General features: G+C 36.2%; 1 protein-coding gene across 1 annotated transcript; it reads right to left on the bottom strand.

Annotated features, from left to right (window-relative positions):
* Nucleotides 1-5,831: 5,831 nt before the first annotated feature.
* Nucleotides 5,832-23,590, bottom strand: mtnr1al (melatonin receptor type 1A like). Its single transcript, XM_066716323.1, has 3 exons — nucleotides 23,519-23,590; nucleotides 15,215-15,344; nucleotides 5,832-6,629 (listed from the first exon to the last, which is right to left on the bottom strand). The coding sequence occupies exons 1-3, from the start codon at nucleotides 23,588-23,590 to the stop codon at nucleotides 5,860-5,862; spliced, it is 972 nt and encodes a 323-aa protein (XP_066572420.1). The 3' UTR covers nucleotides 5,832-5,859.
* Nucleotides 23,591-23,926: the final 336 nt, after the last annotated feature.

Raw genomic sequence — 23,926 nt, 5'->3', positions numbered from 1 at the left:
GCTATTTGTGTTTCAAAATTGCCTTTGAGAGGCTCAGGGTTAAGGCAGGTTGTGTCAGCATTCATCTCGAGTTCAATATTATGTTTCTTCTGGCTTCAGCTTAACTATAACTTTAGGCAAGATTTAGCGCTTTTACACCAGGATCACAATGAACCTAGACTTTTTTGGCTACCTGCTACTCTTGGCATGTCTGAGAGACTTTCTCATGTCTAACTGATGCAGTTATTTCTTGAAGCTTCCCTCTCTTCCAAGGGCTTTAATAAATGCTTGTTTCTGTGACCCCAAAGTGCCGCATGTCACAGGTTTGCTCTCTAATATGCTGAAGCAGATCTCGCTCGGCTCTGCTTACGTGAATTGACAGTTGTGCCCCAGGCAGTTTAGGTCTGCTGTTCCTGTTGACGTGTCTAAGTCATCCATCCCTTTCAACATGACTTAAAAAACAAGCTTTTTTCACTGGTATCTGGAAGCTCGTGCTACTATATTTAGAAAGACTGGAAGTCAATGTTAAAGTTGAGCAAGTGGACAATCACTGATTTACAGTGAGGAATATTTAAATATTATAAATAATATTTAATTTTCTATCTCTCTTTTATGTGACATCATTTAAATACTTAAGTGGCTTTAAAATAAACTACAGCATTTCAGTCTGAAACTTTGATGTTTAATGTTATGGTTAATTTCTGGTTTAATATTCCATTTATCAGTTGAATATTTACATTTTCAAGAAAATGTATACATGAAAATGTACAATGTAAACATTAAACTGATACTGCATTGAAATATGTTACCGCATAGTAAACTGTGATGCTGGTAAATATATGCATTGTTTCATATATGTCTTAGTTTTAATGGATTTTATTGAAAGTGATTCAAACTAAATGTTAATTTCCTTTGGATTTATTGTATTGGTACAATCATGTGATGCATTTAAATCTATATTAAACTACTTGAAACGTCTGATTAAAATTAAACCCAACTTTAAAGCCAGAAGATGTGAGCTTCTAATTCCAATGTTGAAGAGGCCTTTTTCCAATACACTATTTCATTTAGCAATTTTGACAAGCATCAGTTTTCACTAGAAATAAATATGATCTATGGTCAGCAACATAATTAACAACTAATTATTATTATTATTATTATTATTATTATTATTATTATTATTATTATTATTATTAATAATAATAATAATAATAATAATAATAATAATAATAATAACAATATTATTATTATACTATGACACATTTAATATTTAATTTTTATTTGATTCTGCTTCTTTGTGTCTCTAAGTACAGTGAAGGCTTTCAGTTCTATCCATGCAGGAAGACATTAGCATGTTTATACATTTTTTAGAAACCCAGACATAACAATATAAGATTAAGGCTGAGAATTCAATAGAAGTTTGGAATTTGCAGCTTCCAAATATGACTGTTGATGGTATCTTACTGTTAAGAATTTTCAATTGGCTTTTATCAATGGCGGAATGGTGGATGGCATTAATTGAGTTTAATTAATCCAAGTTCAGAAATCAGTGTTAAGTGGTCTTTTATTTTTTTCCAGAGCTGTATAGGTATGTTTCAAAGCAACAATAAAGTTGGTAGCTACATACAAAAAAATACATTTAAGGAGGAAGTAGTACAGTTCCTAAAATTGTGTCATACCTCCCTGGATTGTGGAAGCACCGGATTTGAGTGGTGCTTTAGTATTAGCATCTTGCACATTGATAATAATCATAATTATAACAACAGTCAATTTTCCACACTGTGTAAAAAGAAAATGTACATAAAAAAACAATATCCTAATTAGGTCACAAAGACTAATCAATTTAGCTTTTAAATTATAGTACTATTGTTCAATGAACCAAAATGATATATCATATATATATATATATATATATATATATATATATATATATATATATATATATATATATATATATATGTAAAATCATGTGACACACCACAATTGCACAGAGGTGGACTCCATTCAATTAATTACGTGGCTTTTGGTTTCACCACAGCATAATCAGGTGTGTCTTAGCTAAGGGGGTGATTACTTATGCATTCAATTATTGTCTGTTTTGTATTAGTAATTAAAACAATTTGCAGATTGTATTTTTATAATTAAATTAAGGGTTCACTTAAGTAGTTGAGAGCTCAGTTGGAACAAGAACCAGCAGGGTAGGGGGGACCAGGGCTGAGAAAAAAATACAACTTTACTGTTATACACAGTGAACATTCTTTATTTTGACTTTTATCTGGGTGCAGGTTTCACACATGAAATGTTCTGGTTTGATTATCATATAATTTAATTTAAAACAATATGTTATCTGAAAATGAGAATACTACCCAAAGTGGAATGGGACATTGCACATTACCATGGGAATCTCATGAACGATGTTTCTAACAATGCAGCCAATAGGCTTTTGATAGATAGTTTTGTCCTGTTCCACATCTTCAAAAATAATGCAAGAAGACTTATTAATATATTTTTTTACCAGGTATTTTTGGAAAACCAACACTTATGAACTTGTCCATTATAAGTCAGATTCCCCTTGATGTCTACAAATAAATCACATTGGAGTCCATAGTCCCACAGCATAGTCAAACATATGTAAAGTATTACAATTGCACTGTACCTGTTAGAAAACTGCAGGGTTCTGGCTGGCTGGTGGACTGACCAATAAACATTGTGTTTATATTGTAAATACTATTCAGTGTAGAGTTTTAATTGTATTCTGAGCAGCTAATTTTGGATTGTTATCCTGAAGGGCTTTTACTGTTAGTGAAAGTGTGGAGAAGCTAGAATAATAAAGTTTCCCCTTTTCAGTGGCACTGGAACTGTTCAGTGGACAGAAACAAGAGCATATAATTGCACTTTTTTCTATATTTTTTGTACAAAAGGGGAATGTTAAGCACTTGCATGTTATTGTTGCAGCTACTTTTGATGCTTACATGTTGTTACAATATATTAAACATCTTAAACAGACAAATGTATAATATACCAATTAGGAGAAAGAGGTATAGCCCTTTTAATTTATTTTGTATTTCATGTAACTTGCTTTTTCATGAGGAGCTCTAAAGACATTACCGACGGAGGTGTACTTCCCACATAAAAGATAATTCCTGGGATGTTCTTTGGATTGCACTGCTATGAAGCAAATCAAAATTAATTTTGTAATCCAAACAAATGCATTTTGTGTACTGGATTAGTCTACATCCTGGAAAAAAATATTGCATGCAGCTTCTTGCAGTGAAGGATTTGTTGTAGAAACTATCATATTTAAGCATTTTCACACTTGACTTTCCAGATATATGTGTGTGTGATAGTCCAAAGATATTTGAATGGAGTGGAAGATATTTGAGTCAGAGTGGAACCTAGACATCGCTGATCACAAACTGATGACAATCACCCAAGAGATCAACGACTCCACAGAAGTGTAATGCACACATGTATCCACTTTATGTAAGTCATATTATGTACACAGATTGCATTGTAGGGCAGCCACTGGCAAGCCAATTATCACACATGTGATTGCACAGACTACTGTGATCAACAGTAGTTGGAAGTGGAAGTGAGTTGCAGAAGGAATGGTGCACTATTCCTCTTTCCATCTCTCTCTCAAAAGGTGGTGTAGCAGACAGTAAGGTGTCCCAAAGCCTTCTAAGACAGAAGGCTGGATTAAGGCCTCCCCAAGAGGTTTCCACTTGCTTTGATCTACCGTTTCTCTTTTCCATGTCATGTCTGCAAAGTTTATTATTTAATCTTCCCATCTTTTATGTGGTTGTCTCCTAGGACTCTTTTCATCTCTAGGTATCCATGTTCAAAGGAAGCTACTGAATGCCTACAAAGAGATTAATGCATATAATAATATATAGTTAGGTCCATAAATATTTGGACAGTGACACAATTGTCATCATTTTGGCTCTGTACACCACCACAAAGGATTTGAAAGGAAGCAAGATGTGCTTTAAGTCTCAAAAAACATCTAAAGAACCTTGTACAGTTCTGGAACAACATCCTATGGACAGATGAAACAAAGATCAACTTGTACCAGAATGATGGGAAGGGAAGAGTATGGAGAAGGGAAGGAACTGCTCATGAAGCATACCACCTCATCTGTGAAGCATGTTATGGCATGGGCATGTATGGCTGCCAAGGGAACTGATTCCTTGTATTTACTGATGATGTGACTACTGACAAAAGCAGCAGGATGAATTCTGAAGTGTTTAGGTCAATATTATCTGCTCAGATTCAGCCAAATGCTTAAAAACTCATTGGACGGCGCTTCACAGTGCAGATGGACAATGACCCGAAGCATACTGTAAAAGCAACCCAAGACTTTTTAAGGTGAAGAAGTGTAATGTTCTGCAATGGACAAGTCAATCACCTGACCTGAATCCAACTGAGCAGCATTTCACTTGCTGAAGGGAAAACTGAAGCCAAAATGCCCCAAGAACAAGCAGGAACTAAAGGCAGCTGCAGTGCAGGCCTGGCAGAGCATCACCAGGGAAGAAACCCAGCATCTGGTGATGTCTATGTGTGCCAGACTTCAGGCAGTCATTGACTGCAAAGGATTTGCAACCAAGTATTAAAACTCACAATTTAGTTCATGATTATGTTAGTTTGTCCAAATGCTTTTGAGAAAACTAAAATTGGGGGGAAAACATATATAAATGGGTGTAATTCCTATACTGTTTTGGATGTAACTACCCTCAAATTAAAGATGAAAGTCTAACTTAAAGCACATCTTTGTGGTGGCGTACAGAGCCAAAATGACAATTGTGTCACTGTCCAAATACTTATGGACCTAACTGTATCACTATCACATTACCATCAGCCTAAATTGATCCACTACTGGATGAAGGCCTCCCCAAGATGTTTCCACATAGGGAGAAAAGGCAAAATAACACCAAAAATTTAATTTTTGGAATTTTGGAATTTCTGCTCATTTAAAAAAAGACAATGCCAAGGCAGTGACTTGCCAAAACATGGACAGTACAGTGGGAATTTGTGAATACGGAAATTGCTATGTTCAATCCAATGCATTAGTGCTATAAACAGCTTAGAGTATGTATGACTTTACCCTTACAAATCTGAGGTGCTAAGCCTCAAATCGAAATGAACTATATCCCTATTACGTATTCTAGTCTGTCTTGCTGCATATGATATGATAACCAGGCAGTCTGCAAAAACGTGGCTAATGCATGTGTAATAGTGTGCTAGGATAAAGATTGTGAAGGGATTTAGCGTTCAAAAGAAAGTTAATCACATCAGAATCCTTGATTGCAGCTCTTGATTTCATTGACTTTGGGAGATCTCCCATTTTCTTGTAGGACCCTAAGGCCATGCTGCAGCCGATACCTCTGCTAAAGAGGAAATAAGAAAGAAAGAGAGGGAATGGGTTATATGTTGAGAATAAGTTTATATTGAGGTCCTGCAGTGTAAGACATTCATACCACTTCATTTGGTTTATTGTTTTATCTCTGAGGTTTCTTTGGAATAGGGGGTTGGTTACAACCTTAAACATCTTTCTTTGGAAGGAAAAGGAAATTTGATCATTCATTTGCAGTGCCAGCACAGCAGTGGATACTTGTTTAAAGCAGCACCAATGAGAATATTTTAGGGGTAATGTTTGTAATGTTGGGGGTACTGCATCTTTCTTTGCAAAAGCCATCTCTAACAGAATAATGTGTATGTAATGGAGTATGACATTAATACTGCATTCTTATTTACATTCATTGTATTTCATATTTGTATCAACATGCTCTTAAATGTGATTGGTTAATGTCTGTAGTTTACACTTAACACAATGTTAGTTTGTTTGTCACAGTGTCCAGGTTAGGCTCTTTGTTAAATGTTTCAACAAGGTAGTTTAAAAATGGCCACTACAATCCGTCTGTATTCCTTCCTGAAGTTGTGGTTTAGAACGCCATAAATCACAGCATTCAGACAACTGTTGAAATAGGCCATAAAGTAGCTAGCAGTGAACAACCACTCGGGAATGGCAAGGCCAAGTCTCGGGTTCACAGCGACTGCAAGCCCGATTAAATTGAGTGGAGCCCAGCACACAGCGAAAAGCACAAACACCACAAACATAGTGAGGAAGTTTCGGAAGTCATGGGGCTTCATTTTGGGCCGATTGTCTGGCTTCACTCTTCTCCGGACCTGAATGACCAGGATCCATATCCGGAGGTAGCAATAAGTCACGATGCTGATGGGAAGAATGAAGTGGACAACCACCACAGTGATGGTGTAGAGAGAGCTGACTGACTGAGCGAAAGTGCAGGAGTAGACCCGTGGGTCATACTGCAAGGACTCCACAAACCAGTTGGGGATGATGGCTAGAATGGTGAGGACCCAAACCAAGATGACATAGCAAATGGTGTTCTTGTTGGAGAAGAGCTTATCATATTTAAGGCTGTGGCAGATGTAGCAATAACGATTGATCGCAATGCCAGTGATGTTGAAGATGGATCCAATAACGCTGAGCCCCATTAGGAAGCCGCTGATCTGGCAGTGTATGTAGCCCAGACTCCAGCCGTCATGGAAAATAGCCATGAGAACCAGTGGGTAGGGATAGATGGCCACCAACAGGTCGGCTACAGCCAGACTGACCACAAAGGCATTTCCTGTGAAGAAAAAAAATAAAGAAATATATTTAAGATTATGTTGGATTATTTAGTAGAATAGTTTATGATTAACTAATGAACCGAGGGAATTCTGATCATTCTTAAAATGCAGCAAGAATGGGCCGACACCTTGATTTTACAGAACACTGGCAATCTGTGTTATTTACAGATTGTATTGGAATTGTATTATGCAGTGGATGTAGAGACATAGAATACAGACACAAAGACACATTTAAAGGCACACATATAATCAGGATATCCATCACAATCATGACATTTTCCCTTTACCTGCATACAGGGTATAGGATACAGTAACGTATCATGCTAGTTAAAGAAAGGCACTGCAGTTTACTAGATGTTTGAGAAAGAAAATAGAAAGAATACAATGGTTGTATATCCCTGTTGAAAATTCCTCATCCTCTACGTGTATGTGAAACTGGCAAACACTGCTTGAATGATCTGATTAAACCGCCATTTCCCATGAGTATCATCCATGTGACAGAGTGCAACCAGGTTCATTTACTGTAAAGTTTCTTGACCCTAAAATAAATAATTCCCTGGTGTATGTGTGCTTGTGTGAATGCCTGTTTCTTTACTTCTTCCTTAGATCGAATTAAACATACTCTTAAAGCATGTAACAATAAAGGACAAGAATCCTTTTTAATTATTATTCAAAATGGGGCAGTATTGCAGCTTAAAAGAATACAAAACACATTATTTTCTGCAACATAGTTATTTTAAAATACACAGTAAGCTCTGGTTTAAAGAATTCCCTAAACACATCTGATGGATAAGCAAGCAGCTGCTCTTTTATTCCAATACTTCTGAAATCATGTTCTTGGCAACTGTACTCAGAACATAAAACTAAGCAGCAAGAGGGAGCTAAAGGGTCAGTAGACATTATCCCAACAGTAGTAAATTGAAAATAATTCAGAAAGTGATTGACAGTGTGAAGACAACTGAAACTGAACTTTCATATTCCCCTAAAAAGTTTGTGTTGCTGTGAAATTTTTTCAAATCAATAAAAAAAAACACGCACATACATGTCCTAATAGATGACTGATTATGTATCTGTGTGCAGCTTTGCATCTAAACATCCATTACCTGAAAGCACAATTATCCTCTTTCAAAAATATTGCTGATTTGTGCCTCAAATGGACCACTGGACTTGAAGGTCTGAATTTATAATGTGATTGACAACCAGACAAGAACAGATAGCTTTTACCAACAGTCTCTGAAAATCTGTAGTGATCACTGACTTAGGTAATTTTAATAATTCAAGCAGAGTCTAAAGTGAGTGGATTTTAATTATAGTTCTTATATTCTCACTTGACTGCCTTTGACAGTTTTACCTGAGGGAATCACCTGGATAGTGTTGCAAGAACTTTGTTTTCATTATAGATGAATGTGGCTTGCATGTCCGAATGCCTTTTTTTTTCCTTCAAGGATTTTGTTGTTTCCGTTGGAGACATCTTGAGAAAGCATGTCTTTTGATATCATTGATATCATCCACATTTTCTGTACCAGTTTTGCATTTAGTGACCAGGTTTCATATCCATAAGTGAGCACTGGTAGTATGCATTGATCAAATACTTTTCTCTTCAGGCAAATAGATAGATTTCCTTTCAGCAGTGTGCTGCTTCTTCCAAATGCACTCCATCCCATTTATCCTATTCTTTTGGTTACTTCAATAATATCTCCTTCTAGCTGATTTGTTGTCCAAAGTAGACATAACTTTTGACGTTAAGTATGCAATGATCTAGTTACTTTTTTTCTACATTTTACTAAGTTGTTATACATTTTTCTCAAGTTCATTTTATATCCAGTTTTCTTGCTTGCATCTGAGAATTCTTGAATTTGAAGCTGCAAATCTTCAGGTATTTTTGCAAATTATAAGTTGTTCAACTAAGCTCAATGTAACTTGATTCCTTTTTCTTCCTACTTCAAAGTCTTTAACACTTCTGTAAGACGTTTAGAGAGATTGTGTCTCCTTGCAAATATTGATCTTGTTAGTGTCTTGGTGAAGTCAAATTGTTGATGTGTCATTGCTGTGGGTATATTTAAAAGAGTTATATAGGTTTGAAGGAAGGCTGGGTAAAAGGGGGAATTAAAAGTATTTAAAAGTGTTTCTATAAAAAGAGGAATTATCAATGAGAAATGCCTTATGGAGTTGTTTTTCCTAAAGTGTATGTGTGCCACGAGGTCTGCAGCTAAATAGGAACCGAAAGATTGTATACACCATAATTATATATATATGTGTGTCTGGCCTCGTGTATTGCCAACGTGAGTCAAGTCTGCCTAAACTGTCTATACCCCAGCAACAGAGGTGGAGCAGACCCTCTGAACATCTAAAACTGCCATCTGTGCCTCTTCAGAAGTGGACAGAAGTCCGTCGCGTCACAAGCATTTATGTATAACTATGCCTGACTGTGGAATGAAACTTTTGAGAAACTACACTAAGACTGACTCTGTGTGAGATTCTCCCAAGTCGACTTGTGTTTGAATAAACTTCTCTGATCAATGCACTCTACCTCTTCAGTCTGAGTTATTGAAGGGAATCTCCCGGCTGGGCTATTGCTGCCATTTCTTCAGGTTTAATCAAATGTTTTCTCGTAATCAATAAAGCCCAGGCACTGAGGAAGCTCATATTCTATATGAAGTATGTATGTGTGTGTGTCTATATGTAGATATAAGTACTGTATTGTACTGTTGTACTTGTTCAGTAAGGTATTGACATACTCTGGGGCAGCAATGAGCAAAACTATTAGATCAGCTAGACAGCAGTATCAAGTGTATCTCACTAGCTGTGTTTCCTGACCCGAGACACATGGCTTCATCAGTGATGTGCTGCTGTTGTGAGAAACATCTCTATCTGCAGTCAAATAAAAGCATAGCCTCTGTTGAGTGTCATTCAGTCTGGTGTTGAAAAAGTGGCTTTCTAGTGAACTTGCATCACATTAAATAATGGAAAACAAAAAAGGAAATTGCTCCAGAGGTGTTCTTTTGATTGGGTCCAGGTATCATTAGTTTAGTTTCCCATAAAGTCCACTGAATAAACACCACTGCGAAGGAGCAATATGTTTAATTTCTTTGGGTGAACCACAAGTGCATCATGTAGTCAAACAATAATGTACATCTTCCTCAGAGCAGGCTTTTTAATAAAAGCCCCAGTTCCATGCAATATCACCAACAACCCCCTGGCTCTTTTGCCCCCTAAAGCAAGCAGATGCAAGGGATTGCTATGCCTGGGAGAATGTAATTTTTGTATTAAAATTTAAACCACTTTCCATGCTTCTGCAAGAGTCCTGGAGATTAGTCAAAATGATCCTACCTTGACAGGGTTGAGTTCTAGGTTAATAGTAACAGAACATATAGTTCTTTCACGGTGGTTTAAGAGTGCAGTCTCTGGGATTAGCACGTTGGAGACAGATCGGAGCTAAGCTGAGATGTTCCTGTCATTCGCTGAACACCACAGGCACAAATGGCTGGTAGTGTGATAAAGTTATTTTAAATTGCTACGTTTTTAGACATTTGACAGATTGTGAAAAATCTCACAATGTCATTTACTGTAGATATTTCACTTGCAGAATTACATTTATTAAGAAGGAAAATCTAAGGGAAGAAAACAAAAGTTATGCTAAAATCAGACTTTCTGTCTGCTATTTTCAGATGTAGTTACTTAACATCCACAATTGTGGTTTGAGGGACAACTTCAGTTGTGTCCTGGTTGCAACTTTGTTGTTGAATCCCTATGTGGATTTGTGTCAACTCCTTCTTCGTGTTTACAAACTTTGTAGGTAAATATCACACCTATCAATGTTGTGTGGAGAAAGTGCGATTTAAATACACGTTGCTGTGATCCTTGGCGACTGGGCTGTAACTCTGTGCTTAGAGTTTTGCCAGAGATCATGCACATTGTGAGTCTCTCTTTCCATGTTCCTATATCCCAGCATGCAGTTCACTCACTTCCTTCCTCTCATTGCCCTTATGTAGGCTTTTTATTATTTTCATGTAAACCCTGGCTTTACTCGCTTACAGAGCCATATGCTACAGAAGTAATGTGCATTTGTTATGCCAATCCCTCATAAACACTGAGGATAATTATTTCAATAAAAGTTCCAGCTTATCTCCCTGATTGACACATGGAACAAGCTCATAGTGTCTATTGTTTAGTGGGATGCTTGGTAGACACACACTGAAGACAGATAAAATGGAGATCCCTTTCCAATTTAAAAATGTGCAGACATTTCCGATTTGTCCAATAAAAAGGAGACATGATTGTGGTTGACAGAATGTCATTCAGAGTAAGTTAATTAGTTCTGACAAGGCAAGGGTATAGGGCAGGGAGCAGTTCTCTGTTGATCTCAAACAAGAAAAAGGGCATTGTATGAGTGGCAGTACTTAGTGGCTTCAAATACACAGCCTGGGTAACCCCTTTATCTGCAGATATGACAGTCCATTCCAGTTTGAACCTCGCTGTCAGTTCTTAATCACTTACCAGCATATATTTCATAGAAAGAGGTCAATTTCTCCAAAGCAATGAACATTTTTTATTTTTTACGGTGTAATTCTTGGTGCATTTTTAAGTTAAGCTCAGCCATTTTTACCATTTATTTCTTTGCTTATCCACTGAAGAATTATTTCCAAAGGAGACAAGTCTCATTTCTTCTTTGTTTGGTCTTTGAAGCCCAGCTAAGTACCTTTCTAAGAGTTAATAGCATGAAAGGGCATATACACATATACAATTGTGGTTCCATTCTTCCAAAGGACAGAATCAGAACCAAATTAAACCACTGCATCTAATGATATCTTATTCTTATCTGAAAGCTAAATGTATTTATTTTTATTAACCCCCATTCATTCGCCTTAAGAGTTCAGACCTGTTCTGCCCTTGATTCTTTCAAGAGTGTATTGGTATCCATGGTAATCATGCTCTTCCTGGAACTGACCCGGTTATTTTGACTCAGCTGAGCAAAAGAAACACAATCTTGAGACCCCCAAAATAATATTTCAAACAAATTATTTATTTTCAAGTCTTTGTATAGTAGCCTATTATGACAAATTTGATTTAATTGATTAGGCATAATTAGTTCATATCTTTTTTAATTAATCTTTTTGCAGGTATTTCATATTTCCTTCAGAAACTTAATTGCAGAGTAATTCTTAATTCTCATTGAAACTCCAACAGAAATTTTAAAATTTTGTTTGTTTGGGTAATATTAGCCTCATAGTCATAATAATAATAATAAATAAATATCATAGTTTTTCAGCAGGAAATATATATGAAAAGGCATTTCCATTAAGTCTCTTCTATGCAGAATATTCAAAGTGGACTAATTGAGGAATTATACATATTTTGATCCAATATACAAAATGTAATACAACTGATATAAATATATAATAAGGTATTTGAACATTTACATTTGAAAAGTATACTTTTCCAAACTACTATGAATTGCTTTGTTGCAGAAATGCACGGATGACATTAACTCCTGTTTCAAAGTGTCTGACCATGTGTATTTTATATACACTATATTGCTGAAAGAAGCAATACATCTCAGTATCCAGGGGTTCCCAAACCTTTCCACATTACGGTCCAGCTATTTTGTGGTATTAGAGTATTGCTGACCGCCACAATATGGATTCTACAACCAATATACATTGAACTTGTATTGCATTTTAAACCTACACACACGCACTGAAAACTGTTCTCAAAGTTTTTTCCTTGAAGCAGTGTTACACTCACAATATTGTGTCATGGTGTGAGTTTAGGCCCCATCCATAAAATTACATCAATGCCGACAGATCTCACAATGAGGGCTCTTTGACCGCTGTTAGTCCACAAGACACAAGAGATTTATTGCTATGAGAACTTGGATCATTTGTGTCTTTAGTCAAGTCTGACATTATCTGGTTTAAATGGGAAATTGTTATAGAATATTAGTGGTAATGGTACTATTTCTGAAATACATGCTTTTCATAGCAACTGACCTCTGCTACACATATTGAACAGTGCTGTGAAGCTTGTCCAATCATTTCTTTGCAGTGTATAATACACATGTAATTGTTTGCAAGGTTGTGTATGTTTTGTTGCTGTGTTAAATTGAAATGGACTTTTCTAAGCAAATCCATAGAAAGATAAAAAATACACACTTTTTGGAGGTCAGATACAATTCAGTTTATTATTCATAATACTAAAGACTTGACGTTCACAAGACGTTGCTTTACTAAACAAATCAGTTATATTCACACTTGTGCAACTAGCTCTTCCTTCTGTATGGTAATTGCAAATGTAATTTTAATGTATACATGCTAGTCCACTCTTACAATACTCTCAACCTAATTCTCCATGAAAAGATGCTGATTTAAACATGTACTTCAGACAATACTATAGATAAAGCTCAAAGACCATTTCAAGAGGGGCTGGAGTGGAACCTGACCTTTTCATCTCCTGAGACTGCTGGTTGAACTCCAGTTTACAACTCAACCTTATTGAAGATTTCAGAAATGAATGAAGCTTGTCTGAGCATTCCATTACCATAACTATGATATAAAGGCCTGTACATATTTCCTTTAATGTTCAAATGCTAAGTGACATTAATAATGTTCAGTTAAAAACAAATCTTACATGTGAAAGATGCTACTGAAAGACATACTTTCTACATAATAAGCAATAAGTGCCAACAGAATTATCTAATTATAGACAACTAAAGAAGCAGTGTCTTGCACTTGCTCTTGCACTGCAGAAAATAAAATAAGATTGCTTTAACACTTTGTAAGCACTAAGGGAATGCATTCCCCCTTATAAAATGGGAAGTGTGGATTTTAGCCTTATATATTTTACCTCTTTTGTCAATGGTTGCAATTCAATCCGTTGTTGTTTTCATAAACTTTTTATATGTAATGCCATATAGAGAAAATTAAAGAGTGGGGCTTGGATGATACGAGTTCGCTAAATAGATGACGGTTACATCACAAACTGATGTAACAAACTGATTTTCTCAGGACATTGGGTCTATCCTCTTTTATGCCTGGATGCTTCCTGAGTAACCACTAAGCTGGAAGAGGATGGAAAGGTGGAGATGTTGTACACCTCCCTCCTGCCCAGGGGCAAGACTCCCCTGCCTCATGGTCATGCCCGCGTCTCAAGCTTGTATGGAGCAGCAGATCAGACTGACAGTAACAGGTGTGCATGATGCAATATGTATAGTAAACTTGCAGGGGAAAGATATGGTAGGGCATTGGATACTTTGAAGAACCAGAAGAGCTATTGCAAAACAATGTTGTGTATTAAAGTTGTGTGGTTTGTGTCTGTTTGTTTCAGTTTCTACAAATCATATGATTTACATTCGTACAAGGACATCACATTGGAGGTGATTCAACTGCTCTGCTTGCAATAACAAAAGAGAGAGAATGTTTAATTGCTGTAAGGTTGTCCATGCTCCATGCTACCTATACTACTGATGACGAGGCAGGTGTGATGACTGCATGACACATTTGACCTTCAATATGAAGGATAAATGTTGACCCTTACCTTTATTGTTTTTGCTGTAAATAAGTAACCTCTCATTCAAAGATATGCACATCCAAGGTAAAGACAAGTAAAGACTGTAAATTAACAAACATAAACTGAAGAGGTAAGGGACTTTATAACAACATACAATTGTAATTTCTCTAAAAGAAAAAAACATGATGTAGATGAAAAAATTATGATGTAGGGTAGGGACTCTATTAGTTAAAGAACATCCTCGAACATATTTATTTAAAATAAAAGAAAGAGTATTATTTATTTATTAGACTCATTTGTTACACTCAACCCCCAACTCAGGTGTAATTTTATAATATTAACTTCCCTTTCACCAAATTCTAAGAAATAGTCCTCTGCAATAGAGAAAATAGGTGTGAAAAGCACCAGCTTGCCTCAAGCAAGTAAAATACAGATATAGGAACATAAAAAAAAAAGTACTGTATTTGACCTACAGAAAGTTTCCTTTTCCAGTGATCACTGAACATCGCTGATCACTTCCTACTCTGCAGTGTATTGGGAGAAGTCAACTGGTTTGGGATATTGAAATTCTTCCAGATACGATGGAATTATCTTACAGCAAACAACCTTAGAATTCAAAAGAAATCAATGCAGAAAAGCATTAACACTTTTATATGAATTGCTATATACACTGACTCCTTACACATCAATCGAAATCTCATGTTGCTTTACATTTAACGTTAGTGAGAGCAAAATTAATAACTAACTTTATAGTACAGACTTGACTTCATGCAGGGTTCCTGGATAACCGAGGTATGCTGGACAATCACGACGAACTAATGGATTTAATATTGATTTATAACCACTTGCCTGGTGCCCTCAATACCACACAATGACAATGTTTAGATTTGGAATAAAATGAAGTGTCAATTTATACAACACTCACAAATATTGTTATTATTATTATTATTATTATTATTATTAACAACAACAGCAATAATGTCCAGCATCTACATCTGCCCGACGCGCGCCTTTAACTTGTTCTCCACAGGTTATTGTTTCAATTAACAAGAACATGTAATGAAATCATGATTTTTACCTGCTTTCCTGAGTTTCTTGTTTCTGAAGACGGAGATAACCACCAAAAGGTTGCCTAAGATATCAACAACTATAGTGGTGACAAGGACGGTGGCCAACAAAGTGACCACCCAGGGAAACCGGAGTCCATCCTCGCCCTCCCCGCCGGAGGAGAGGTTTGTCATAGGGCTGCTTCCCCCATCCATGCTCAGTTCATCATTGTGTGCCTGGGACAGACGAGTGTGGCCACATCCACAGACCACAAAACATCTACTGTACCATATTTCAGTGAGCCATCTGCTTGAAGACTGCACAATCGGTTACAGTAACTAATTGATCAGGCGTGTCCAACTCCCGCACTTTAACTTTGCTATCCAGCTGAGGCACGTTTCAAATCGCGAGTTGAACCTGGAGATGTATAAATAAAGACATCCGAAAAAACAAATCTGAGTTCGTGAAAAGCGTGTCCTATTCAACAGGTGTGATTTGACTCCCACACGAAAGGCTTCATTCGAAATGGCACCAATCTCAATGAAGGTGATGGTTACTTGCTCAATTTAAAATGGCATTTCTTCTTAAATATATTGATTCATGAAAGAAGCTCGGCTTGTGGTCGTCTACATATTTAACATGGGAAATTGGGTGTCTTCCTCATGTCTTTACATTTACTTTACATAACACTTCCTACTGCATGTGCTATCAGAAGTCATATAACTTCTCCTTTGGCTTCCATTCTTGCAGTCAAATCAAGTAAAAAATACATACATTACACTATTTGTAGATGTTATTTTTTATAAGGATTCGCCAAGCCGTCTATTATCCATTTTATTCTTCTGGTGCCTTTTCTTTCTCTTTCTTTTTTTAGGACTGTCAGGACTATTTGTCATGGTATGGTCCCCTTCCCTGTGCGCTTGCCGGAGAAACGGTGCGCTTGGTGCTGCGCGCTACCCAGGCACTAGTCTGATCCTTATCCGTCATCTCTTCATTCATCTTTCCCCTCTAATCCGTTCATTCATTGTTTTCATCATTTCGCTCAATGCTCTGGTTCTGGTTTGAATGGTGTCCAAGTTTTATGTACTTGAGAAAGCAGAAGTAGCATTTGGTGTGAAGTGGTCATCACAGTCCGTTTTGCTGTGCGTAATTGTGCCAATTAGTGACTCCGTTGCTTTCCTACTTTAAATGATCAAAATAGCCGTATTCTGGTTACTTGGTTTCATGATCTGTCTAGTGCTGATGTTTTCCCCTTCTTTTTTTCTATGTAGAGTGTTTCCCCCCCTTCTGTAATGCAACCATTTTCTCTGTCTCTCTCTCTCTCCCTCTCTCTCTCCTGAGTGAGTGTGTCAGACTATTGCACTTTCACACTAACTGGACCATCGTGTCTGTCATCTGGTCACCTGAATCCATCACTGAGGCTCATGTGCTGCCTGCTTCTCACCAGCCGTCGTTTATACTGTCCATGGAGCCATCAGGTTAACTCTTTCATTGCCACGAGTAGTTGTGTGTGTATATAAACCACGATGCGATAGTTTCCTGTGGACCTGCCAGGTGATCATCTTGAATGTGAAGGTTTCTCTTGCAATTCTTCCGATGCTTTTTATGATACAGGAATAAGCAGGATGTCTTGCCAAAACTAAAACGCAGGACATGGAAAGGATGTTTTCCACCCACACTACTCTATTCTCTGAGGTAATCGGGTTTAACGTTAGTGTGACATTGATCTAATTTGAGGGGATGATATTTGAATGCATAGTACAAACAAATGTACCTTTAACGGGGACGCAATACTGGACTTTAAACTTGTTTCTCTACACAAAGAAAATAAAAGGAGGCAAACGTGATATAAAGTTGACAGAGGTCATTGCATCCAATTTCAGACTCTTATCCTTGTTTATAGCTGTCTCCATCGCCGTTAATCTCCAATATCTCCTCTCAACGTATATCCCATCTCCTTTCCACCAGATTCTTCTAGCCACTATATAACGTTCATTGTCACTTTGTGGTCACTCTAAAATTACTACTACTATTTGATGTTAAATGTATTTGTATTGAATATAAATGTTTTACAGCTATCTAACTTATAAAGTCCTCCTTCACAAAATTAGGTTAAATGTTGCATGTGTAGTTCCATAATAATGCCATTATTATTTTCTGATTTATATGTGCAATTACATCAATGGTCTTGGAATCTTTTAAATTGAGAATTTCACTGTTGTCCACTTATCCCTCAAATTTGAATTAATCTGAGTATCTGCTCAATTGGATATACTTAACATTTGTGCCGGGTCTAAAACAATGCTGATGCTGTACAATAACTGTGTGTGTGTGTGTGTGTGTGTGTGTGTGTGTGTGTGTGTGCAATATGTTAGATTGATTTATTTTATTTATTGAATCAGTCAATATGTCCACAAACAAATAATGGATTTGTAAACAAGACTTTGAAATGCACACACATCTCCCAGTTTTTATCAGTCATGTAAATCCGTGATTTACTTACCTTTAGTTTTATCAGTTCCCAAAGGAGGATGAACTGTTCTTTGCCTGTCTTGATGTACATTTCCCATTTAGGTACAAATCGGGATTTGACTTCTGGCATTTCGCTGTCAATCTGTTAATCATACTTTTTCAAATGCAAGATTTACTGACATTATCAGTCTCAGCTTTGCTCCCTTCTGTCCATCAAGTTTCCCCCTCATCCTCCAGCATGGCATAAATATTTGAACTTTGATCTCATCCTTCTAAATAATGTGTTGGAGCTTCACATACCTAAACATTGACTTTCATATACACCAGAAAACACTTTTCAACAAGAAGGAGTGTGGAGTTGCAGACAGGTGTTCTCCTCAGACCTTATTGCATTTTTCTTCTTTAAAGTTTTTTTTTTTTAACTAAGTTATTTGAAGAACTTTGTTTTTGGTAGTTTTGGAGAATAAATGTTGCTGTAGTGTTGAGAAATTGGGAAATAGTTATGCCATAAACCACTCTGGGTTTGGATTAGAAATGGATGAAAGGGGGGAACTAAAACATTATTTTAGTATTACTAAATAGAGAGAGATACATGATTTGTAAAAATAGAACTGTAAAATAAAGCATGTTATCATTTTAATTTTCCAAGGAGAAATTAGTAGATAGATGGATAGATAAATAGATATAGATGTGTGTGTGTGTGTGTGTGTTAATTAAACAGACTTTGCTGGAGGGATCATTGTTCTTTCTTTAAAGTGTTGAGAGAAAAAGGTATCATGCACCCCATGAAAAGGATTCCTGTATTTATTTTTATGTGAAGGCTTCTTAGTGTAAGAGCACTGTAATTATTTTTATCAAAGGAAGAGTTTACAGATTAAACAAAGGGATCCCTGTAAGGACATATTGCCTTCAGTGCTTTGCTCAGGGTGTTGGACACATGGCTGTCATCACATGAGAATAACATCACTTTGGTTTACACCCTGAAAAAACACAGCTGAGGGCAGGGTTCTAATTTGTCTGATAAACTCAGTTCTTACCCATATTTCCTGACCTTGAGTTTTATATATATATCCTACCCCATAATTGTGAAGTGAACAAAATATTATAGAGATTTGTAGAAAATGTGTTAAAACTAAAAACTGAAAATGCATTGGCTGGATAAGTGTCCACCCCCAGTGTAATAGCAATCCTACATTATTATATATTTCTTAGCAGACACCATTATCACATAATTATCCATTGATACAGCTGTTTTTTTTTGTTTTTTTTTTCTGGAACAATATAGGTACAGTCCCTAGGGTACAACAGCAGCATCCTCCACCTGGGACTGAGTCCAGTGTCCTAACCCCTACTCCACACTGCTGAGAAAAGTAGAATGTAATATAGGAGCAGGTCCCTGCAATAATGAATGATGAAACTGAAACCCTTACATAAGAGTTAGGGTTATGATCACATTGATTTGCTAGAAAAATAAATGAAAACATACAAATCTTTTGGTTGTTAATTTTGACCTCTAGTAAAGAATATATATATATATATATATATGTCTTTGAAAATATTGCTTTAGAAAGCTTCACTTTCAGCCTGGTGTGATATCCCAAAACATGCCAGCAGACAACAAAATGAATTGTTTGTATCAGTTCTTAGAAATGGCAGTACACACAAGGAAAATCACATGCTGTAAAAATGACAAAGTTGGTATTGAAATTAGGTAATAGTTGTGGAAATGAATACACATTTAAATTAATATTGATATATCTCAAAAATAGGTTTGGAGATAATGTAGAGCATGTATTGGAAGTCTTTAGCAGTGGTATCAACCACAGAGCTGCACAGCTAGTCAATGCCAGTCTGTGTATGCAGTTCTTTTTACTTCAGTTTAATATATTAATATTGCACTAAAGAAAAAAAAAAACTATAAAAAGTTTACTGTTGCAGAATAAATGTTTTCATAATTGGCAGGGATTAGAAAATCAGCCATCTGTCAATGTATTTATTGTCAGACTGGGAAAATATATAAAAAATACTACTAAGAATAATCAAATAAAAAAAAATACTAATTAAATATTTTCCTGATAGTACTTTGGTAGTATGTCTTCAAGAGATTTCCTCAGGCTTTTCTGTGATTATCGTAGTTGTCTTGTCTTAGTTATTGTAAGGAAATTGGTAAAAAGGCACAGGATCTATATAATTGTATTCGAATAAAAGGGAGCTCATCTAAATCACCTGCAGGACATCCAAATCCTTCAGGCAACAGAAATAGATTTAAACAAAAATGTAATCCAGTCTTCATCTAAACATAGACTGCCCTGCTGTTGTCTGGGTTCTGTTTCTGAGACTCCCCGAGACAGATGCTGAAATATCCCTAACAAAGTGTAGCCTGTATATAATATGTAAATTGTACTGAATATATTTTATGTTACACGTTCCCCTTGTCTATCCTTTAGTAGCCAATGTAACAATGCCTAGAGGATTGATTTGTTTTCCTGAGCTAAGGATGGTTTTAATAATGTATCTTTAATTCATCAAAAATATCTTGAATGATGCAGATTGAGTAACAAGAACAAGGAGTCCACTGTGCATACATTTATGTCATATTATGAACAATTCCATGTAGTTTTTTGTGTTTTTGCTATTTTTTCTCTTTCCTAAGGCAAATTATTCATGTGACTTACAGTTAGGTCCATAAATATTTGGGCAGTGACACAATTGTCATAATTTTGGCTCTGTACGCCACCACAATGGATTGGAAAGGAAACAATCAAGATGTGCTTTAAGTGTAAACTATGGTAGTATTATCCAAATTGGGTGAACAGTATAGGAATTACACCCATTTTTATATGTGGTCCCCTCAATTTTATGTGCTCAAAAGTATTTGGACAAACTAACATAATCATTAATTAAATTGTGAGTTTCAATACTTCAATGACTGCCCATAGACATCACCAGATGATTTGGCCATTGCAGAACATTCCACTTCTTCACCTTAAAAAAGTCTTGGATTGCTTTTGCAGTATGCTTCGGGTCATTGACCATCTGCAATGTGAAGTGCCATCCAATGAGTTTTGAAGCATTTAGCTGAATCTGAGCAGATAATATAGACCTAAACACTTCAGAATTCATCCTGCTGCTTTTGTCAGCATCAATAAACCAATATTTATTGATTCTGACATCAATATTCTATTTTCCTCTTCTTTTGTCTCATCTGTCCATAGGATGTTGTTTACTCTGGTGAAGTCTTCTCTTGAGTATTGACTTTGACACAGATATGCTTACCTCCTGGAGGGTGTTCTTGATCTGGCCAACTGTTGTGAAGGGGTTTTTCTTCACCAGTGAAAGATTTCTTCTGTCATCCACCACAGGTGTTTTCTGTGGTCTTCCAGGCCTTTTGATGTTCCTGAGCTCACCAGTGCGTTCTTTTTAAGAATGTACCCAATAGTTGATTTGGCTACACCTAATGTTTTTGCTATCTCTCTGATTGCTTTGTTTTGATTTCTAAGCTAAAACTGAATGCAAAACGCCCCAAGAACAAGCAGGAACTAAAGACAGCTGCAGTGCAGGTCTGGCAGAGCATCACCAGGGAAGAAACCCAGCATCTGGTGATGTCTGTGGGTTCCAGACTTCAGGCAGTCATTGACTGAAAAGGATTTGCAACCAAGTATTGAAACTCACAACTTAATTCATGATTATGTTAGTTTGTCCAAATACTTTTGAGCCCCTAAAATGGGGGGACGACCTATAAAAATGGGTGTAATTCCTACACCGTTCACCCAATTTGGATGTAACTACCCTCAAATTAAAGATGAAAGTCTACACTTAAAGCACATCTTGATTGTTTCCTTTCATATCCATTGTGGTGACATACAGAGCCAAAATGATGACAATTGTGTCACTGCCCAAATATTTATGGACCTAACTGTATGAGCTGTTAAATGACCTAAATACACAACTCAGTCAGTGAGATTGTACTGAAAGTACATAGTAAGTAATCAACTCCAATAGTTCAATGGCTTACTGTCCATTTCAAGTACTATGCTGTATAGCATTTCAACATTGCTTATATTTAATTTCATTAACAGTTGAGTGCATTGAACCATTCATACTACACTGAACAAAAAAATGTTTTGACTGAATTAAGTAAATGAATTAAGATGTCTCAATTCAAAAATAACAACTTGTTGAAATTAATATCTTAAGTTAGTGGAACCTGTTTTTGTAATTGTTACAAAACTAATTATTTACTGTCCAATAACTTGCCATACACATGACAAAAATGAGAATTTCAAACCACTGTCATTGAAACATTGTTTTGGGAAAAGACCCATAAAGATGTCACCCACAGCAAACATGCCAATTAATACAGCAGCATAAACAGACTGGGAATGCCTTACTAAGTCATTTAGCCAGACAACATGCCAGGGGACATACGTGCACTGCCACTTCCTTTTCAAATAATTCAAGTCAGTTCTCCCCTTTCTCTCTTTCTCAAATGAACTAAACTGAAATTAAACTTTTTATCCATGAAATGAAAACTCTTTTGCCTTTCATGGAAGATATTAAATAGTTTTTGTTTATTGTAGACAAAACGGCGGCCCACTGCTGAAAACAAATGACACAATAGGACTGAGTTTTTGTCACTGGCAAAGTCAACGGAATAAAAAATCACCCCAGAATGGTTGCCTTCACTCGTTTTTAGCTTTGCCTTTTTGTATAATATTTTTGTACCAATTTATTAATTAAATACGTATTTAACTTAGCTCATGCTCCAAGCTTACTACCTAGCTATAGGTAACCAAGGATTGTTTGCACACATTACAAAAATGTCGAAATGTAATACAAATTCAAATATTTTACTGGCATCGTTCACTAGTTTAAAGTATTAATTGAATAACACGCAAACATGAATGGATGATTATTGAATATCTTACCTTGCACATGAAAACGAAAAGAGCAATGGCGCCTCGGATCTTTCCCCTCCTGATTTGTCCCCTTGTGTATTTTGACGTTGCGTGCATCACTGACGTCAGAGTGGTATGTAATGCGCATGCCCAAAGATATACTTAGGCCGTTATTGCTTATACTCAAGTATTGGGCTCTACATTAGGCATAATGATCACTGACAGCTCCTAAAATGATGCTCTTCCGGGTGTAAGATGGTCACACTCTAATTCCCCTAGAGATGCAAATTGAAAAGGGCTTGAACTCTGGTCTGGCATTCAATGGTCATACATTTGTTTAGCTTTCTGCATACATTTAAATTAATTGAAAGTGAAATGAAGGTGCACAGTTTAACAACAAATATTCTGTGAACAAGAATGCAATTGTTTTAATAATATTAACCACAAGGGAATTGGAGTTACACAAAGCCGTCTGTGGTAGCAAGAAAACAAACAAACGTGTTGCCAATAGAAAATGCAACTCATGAGCTGACCCTCCTGAAGAGATAGTGGGAAAAGCCACTGCAAAGAAAGGGAGCTTCAGTTCTGTTCACTGGATTGTGAGAAGTTTGGCTCAACATTATGGCTGAAAAGCATGAGATAAATCATAAGATAGATAAGACAGAGACAGAACTAGTTCTGTATCTCTGATCATGCCTATTAAAATGTTTTGGTTAAAATGTATTCTAACATTGTTTTAACCCAGTCAGATTAACCACTGTTTTAGTTTTGTGTATTAGGCAATACATTAACAAATAACTCAATAATAAAGGTACAATCTGTAGGTAAAGGTCAGTGCGTTTCATTCATGATTACACGATATATCAGTCTTAATAAAAAAACACTAGTCTTAGCCTTCAAATAGGGCACATATTCAGGTGACCTTTAAAGTCTCTGTGTTGCCCTCTGCTGGTGCAATGAGAAACGACAGATGTTTTCCAATCTATAGATAACATCTTGGTAGTGCTGCACATTATATTATTTGTATTTATTTGCATCCTTTGTATTATTTTGTTTGTTTAATTTAACTTTTATACTACAATGAAGTATAACACACATATGGATACAGATGTAAGGAATAGGCATTTATTGACAATTAATATACTTAAAATGAAGTGCCTGCTTTTTAGATTTAATCAATCAAAATCATTTTATAAAGTCACCAAAATGAAAATACACAATGTAAGATGGCCAGAACAGACTGACATCAGTTGACTTAAAGTGCAGAAAGCACACAAATGTGCTTCCTCATCTTACCCAAAAATGTATGTCCTCATCCTCTTTTAATTGCCTGCACCGCACTTGTTTCGAAGCTCTAATTGCTTGGGAAATCA

The sequence above is a fragment of the Amia ocellicauda genome, chromosome 11 (assembly GCF_036373705.1).
Source record: "Amia ocellicauda isolate fAmiCal2 chromosome 11, fAmiCal2.hap1, whole genome shotgun sequence".
NCBI classification, from domain to species: domain Eukaryota; kingdom Metazoa; phylum Chordata; class Actinopteri; order Amiiformes; family Amiidae; genus Amia; species Amia ocellicauda.
This window is presented reverse-complemented; position numbering and strand designations above follow the sequence as displayed.

What these genes read in the sequence shown, in the direction of transcription:
- mtnr1al (XM_066716323.1), bottom strand. Translation starts at nt 23,590, where the DNA reads ATGCAAATAAATACAAATAATATAATGTGCAGCACTACCAAGATGTTA. An exon ending in TAGATTGGAAAACATCTGTC is followed by an intron (nt 15,345 to 23,518) that starts GTTTCTCATTGC and finishes GGGGAGGGCGAG; the next exon opens with GATGGACTCCGGTTTCCCTG. An exon ending in CAAGAAACTCAGGAAAGCAG is followed by an intron (nt 6,630 to 15,214) that starts GTAAAAATCATG and finishes TTTTCTTCACAG; the next exon opens with GAAATGCCTTTGTGGTCAGT.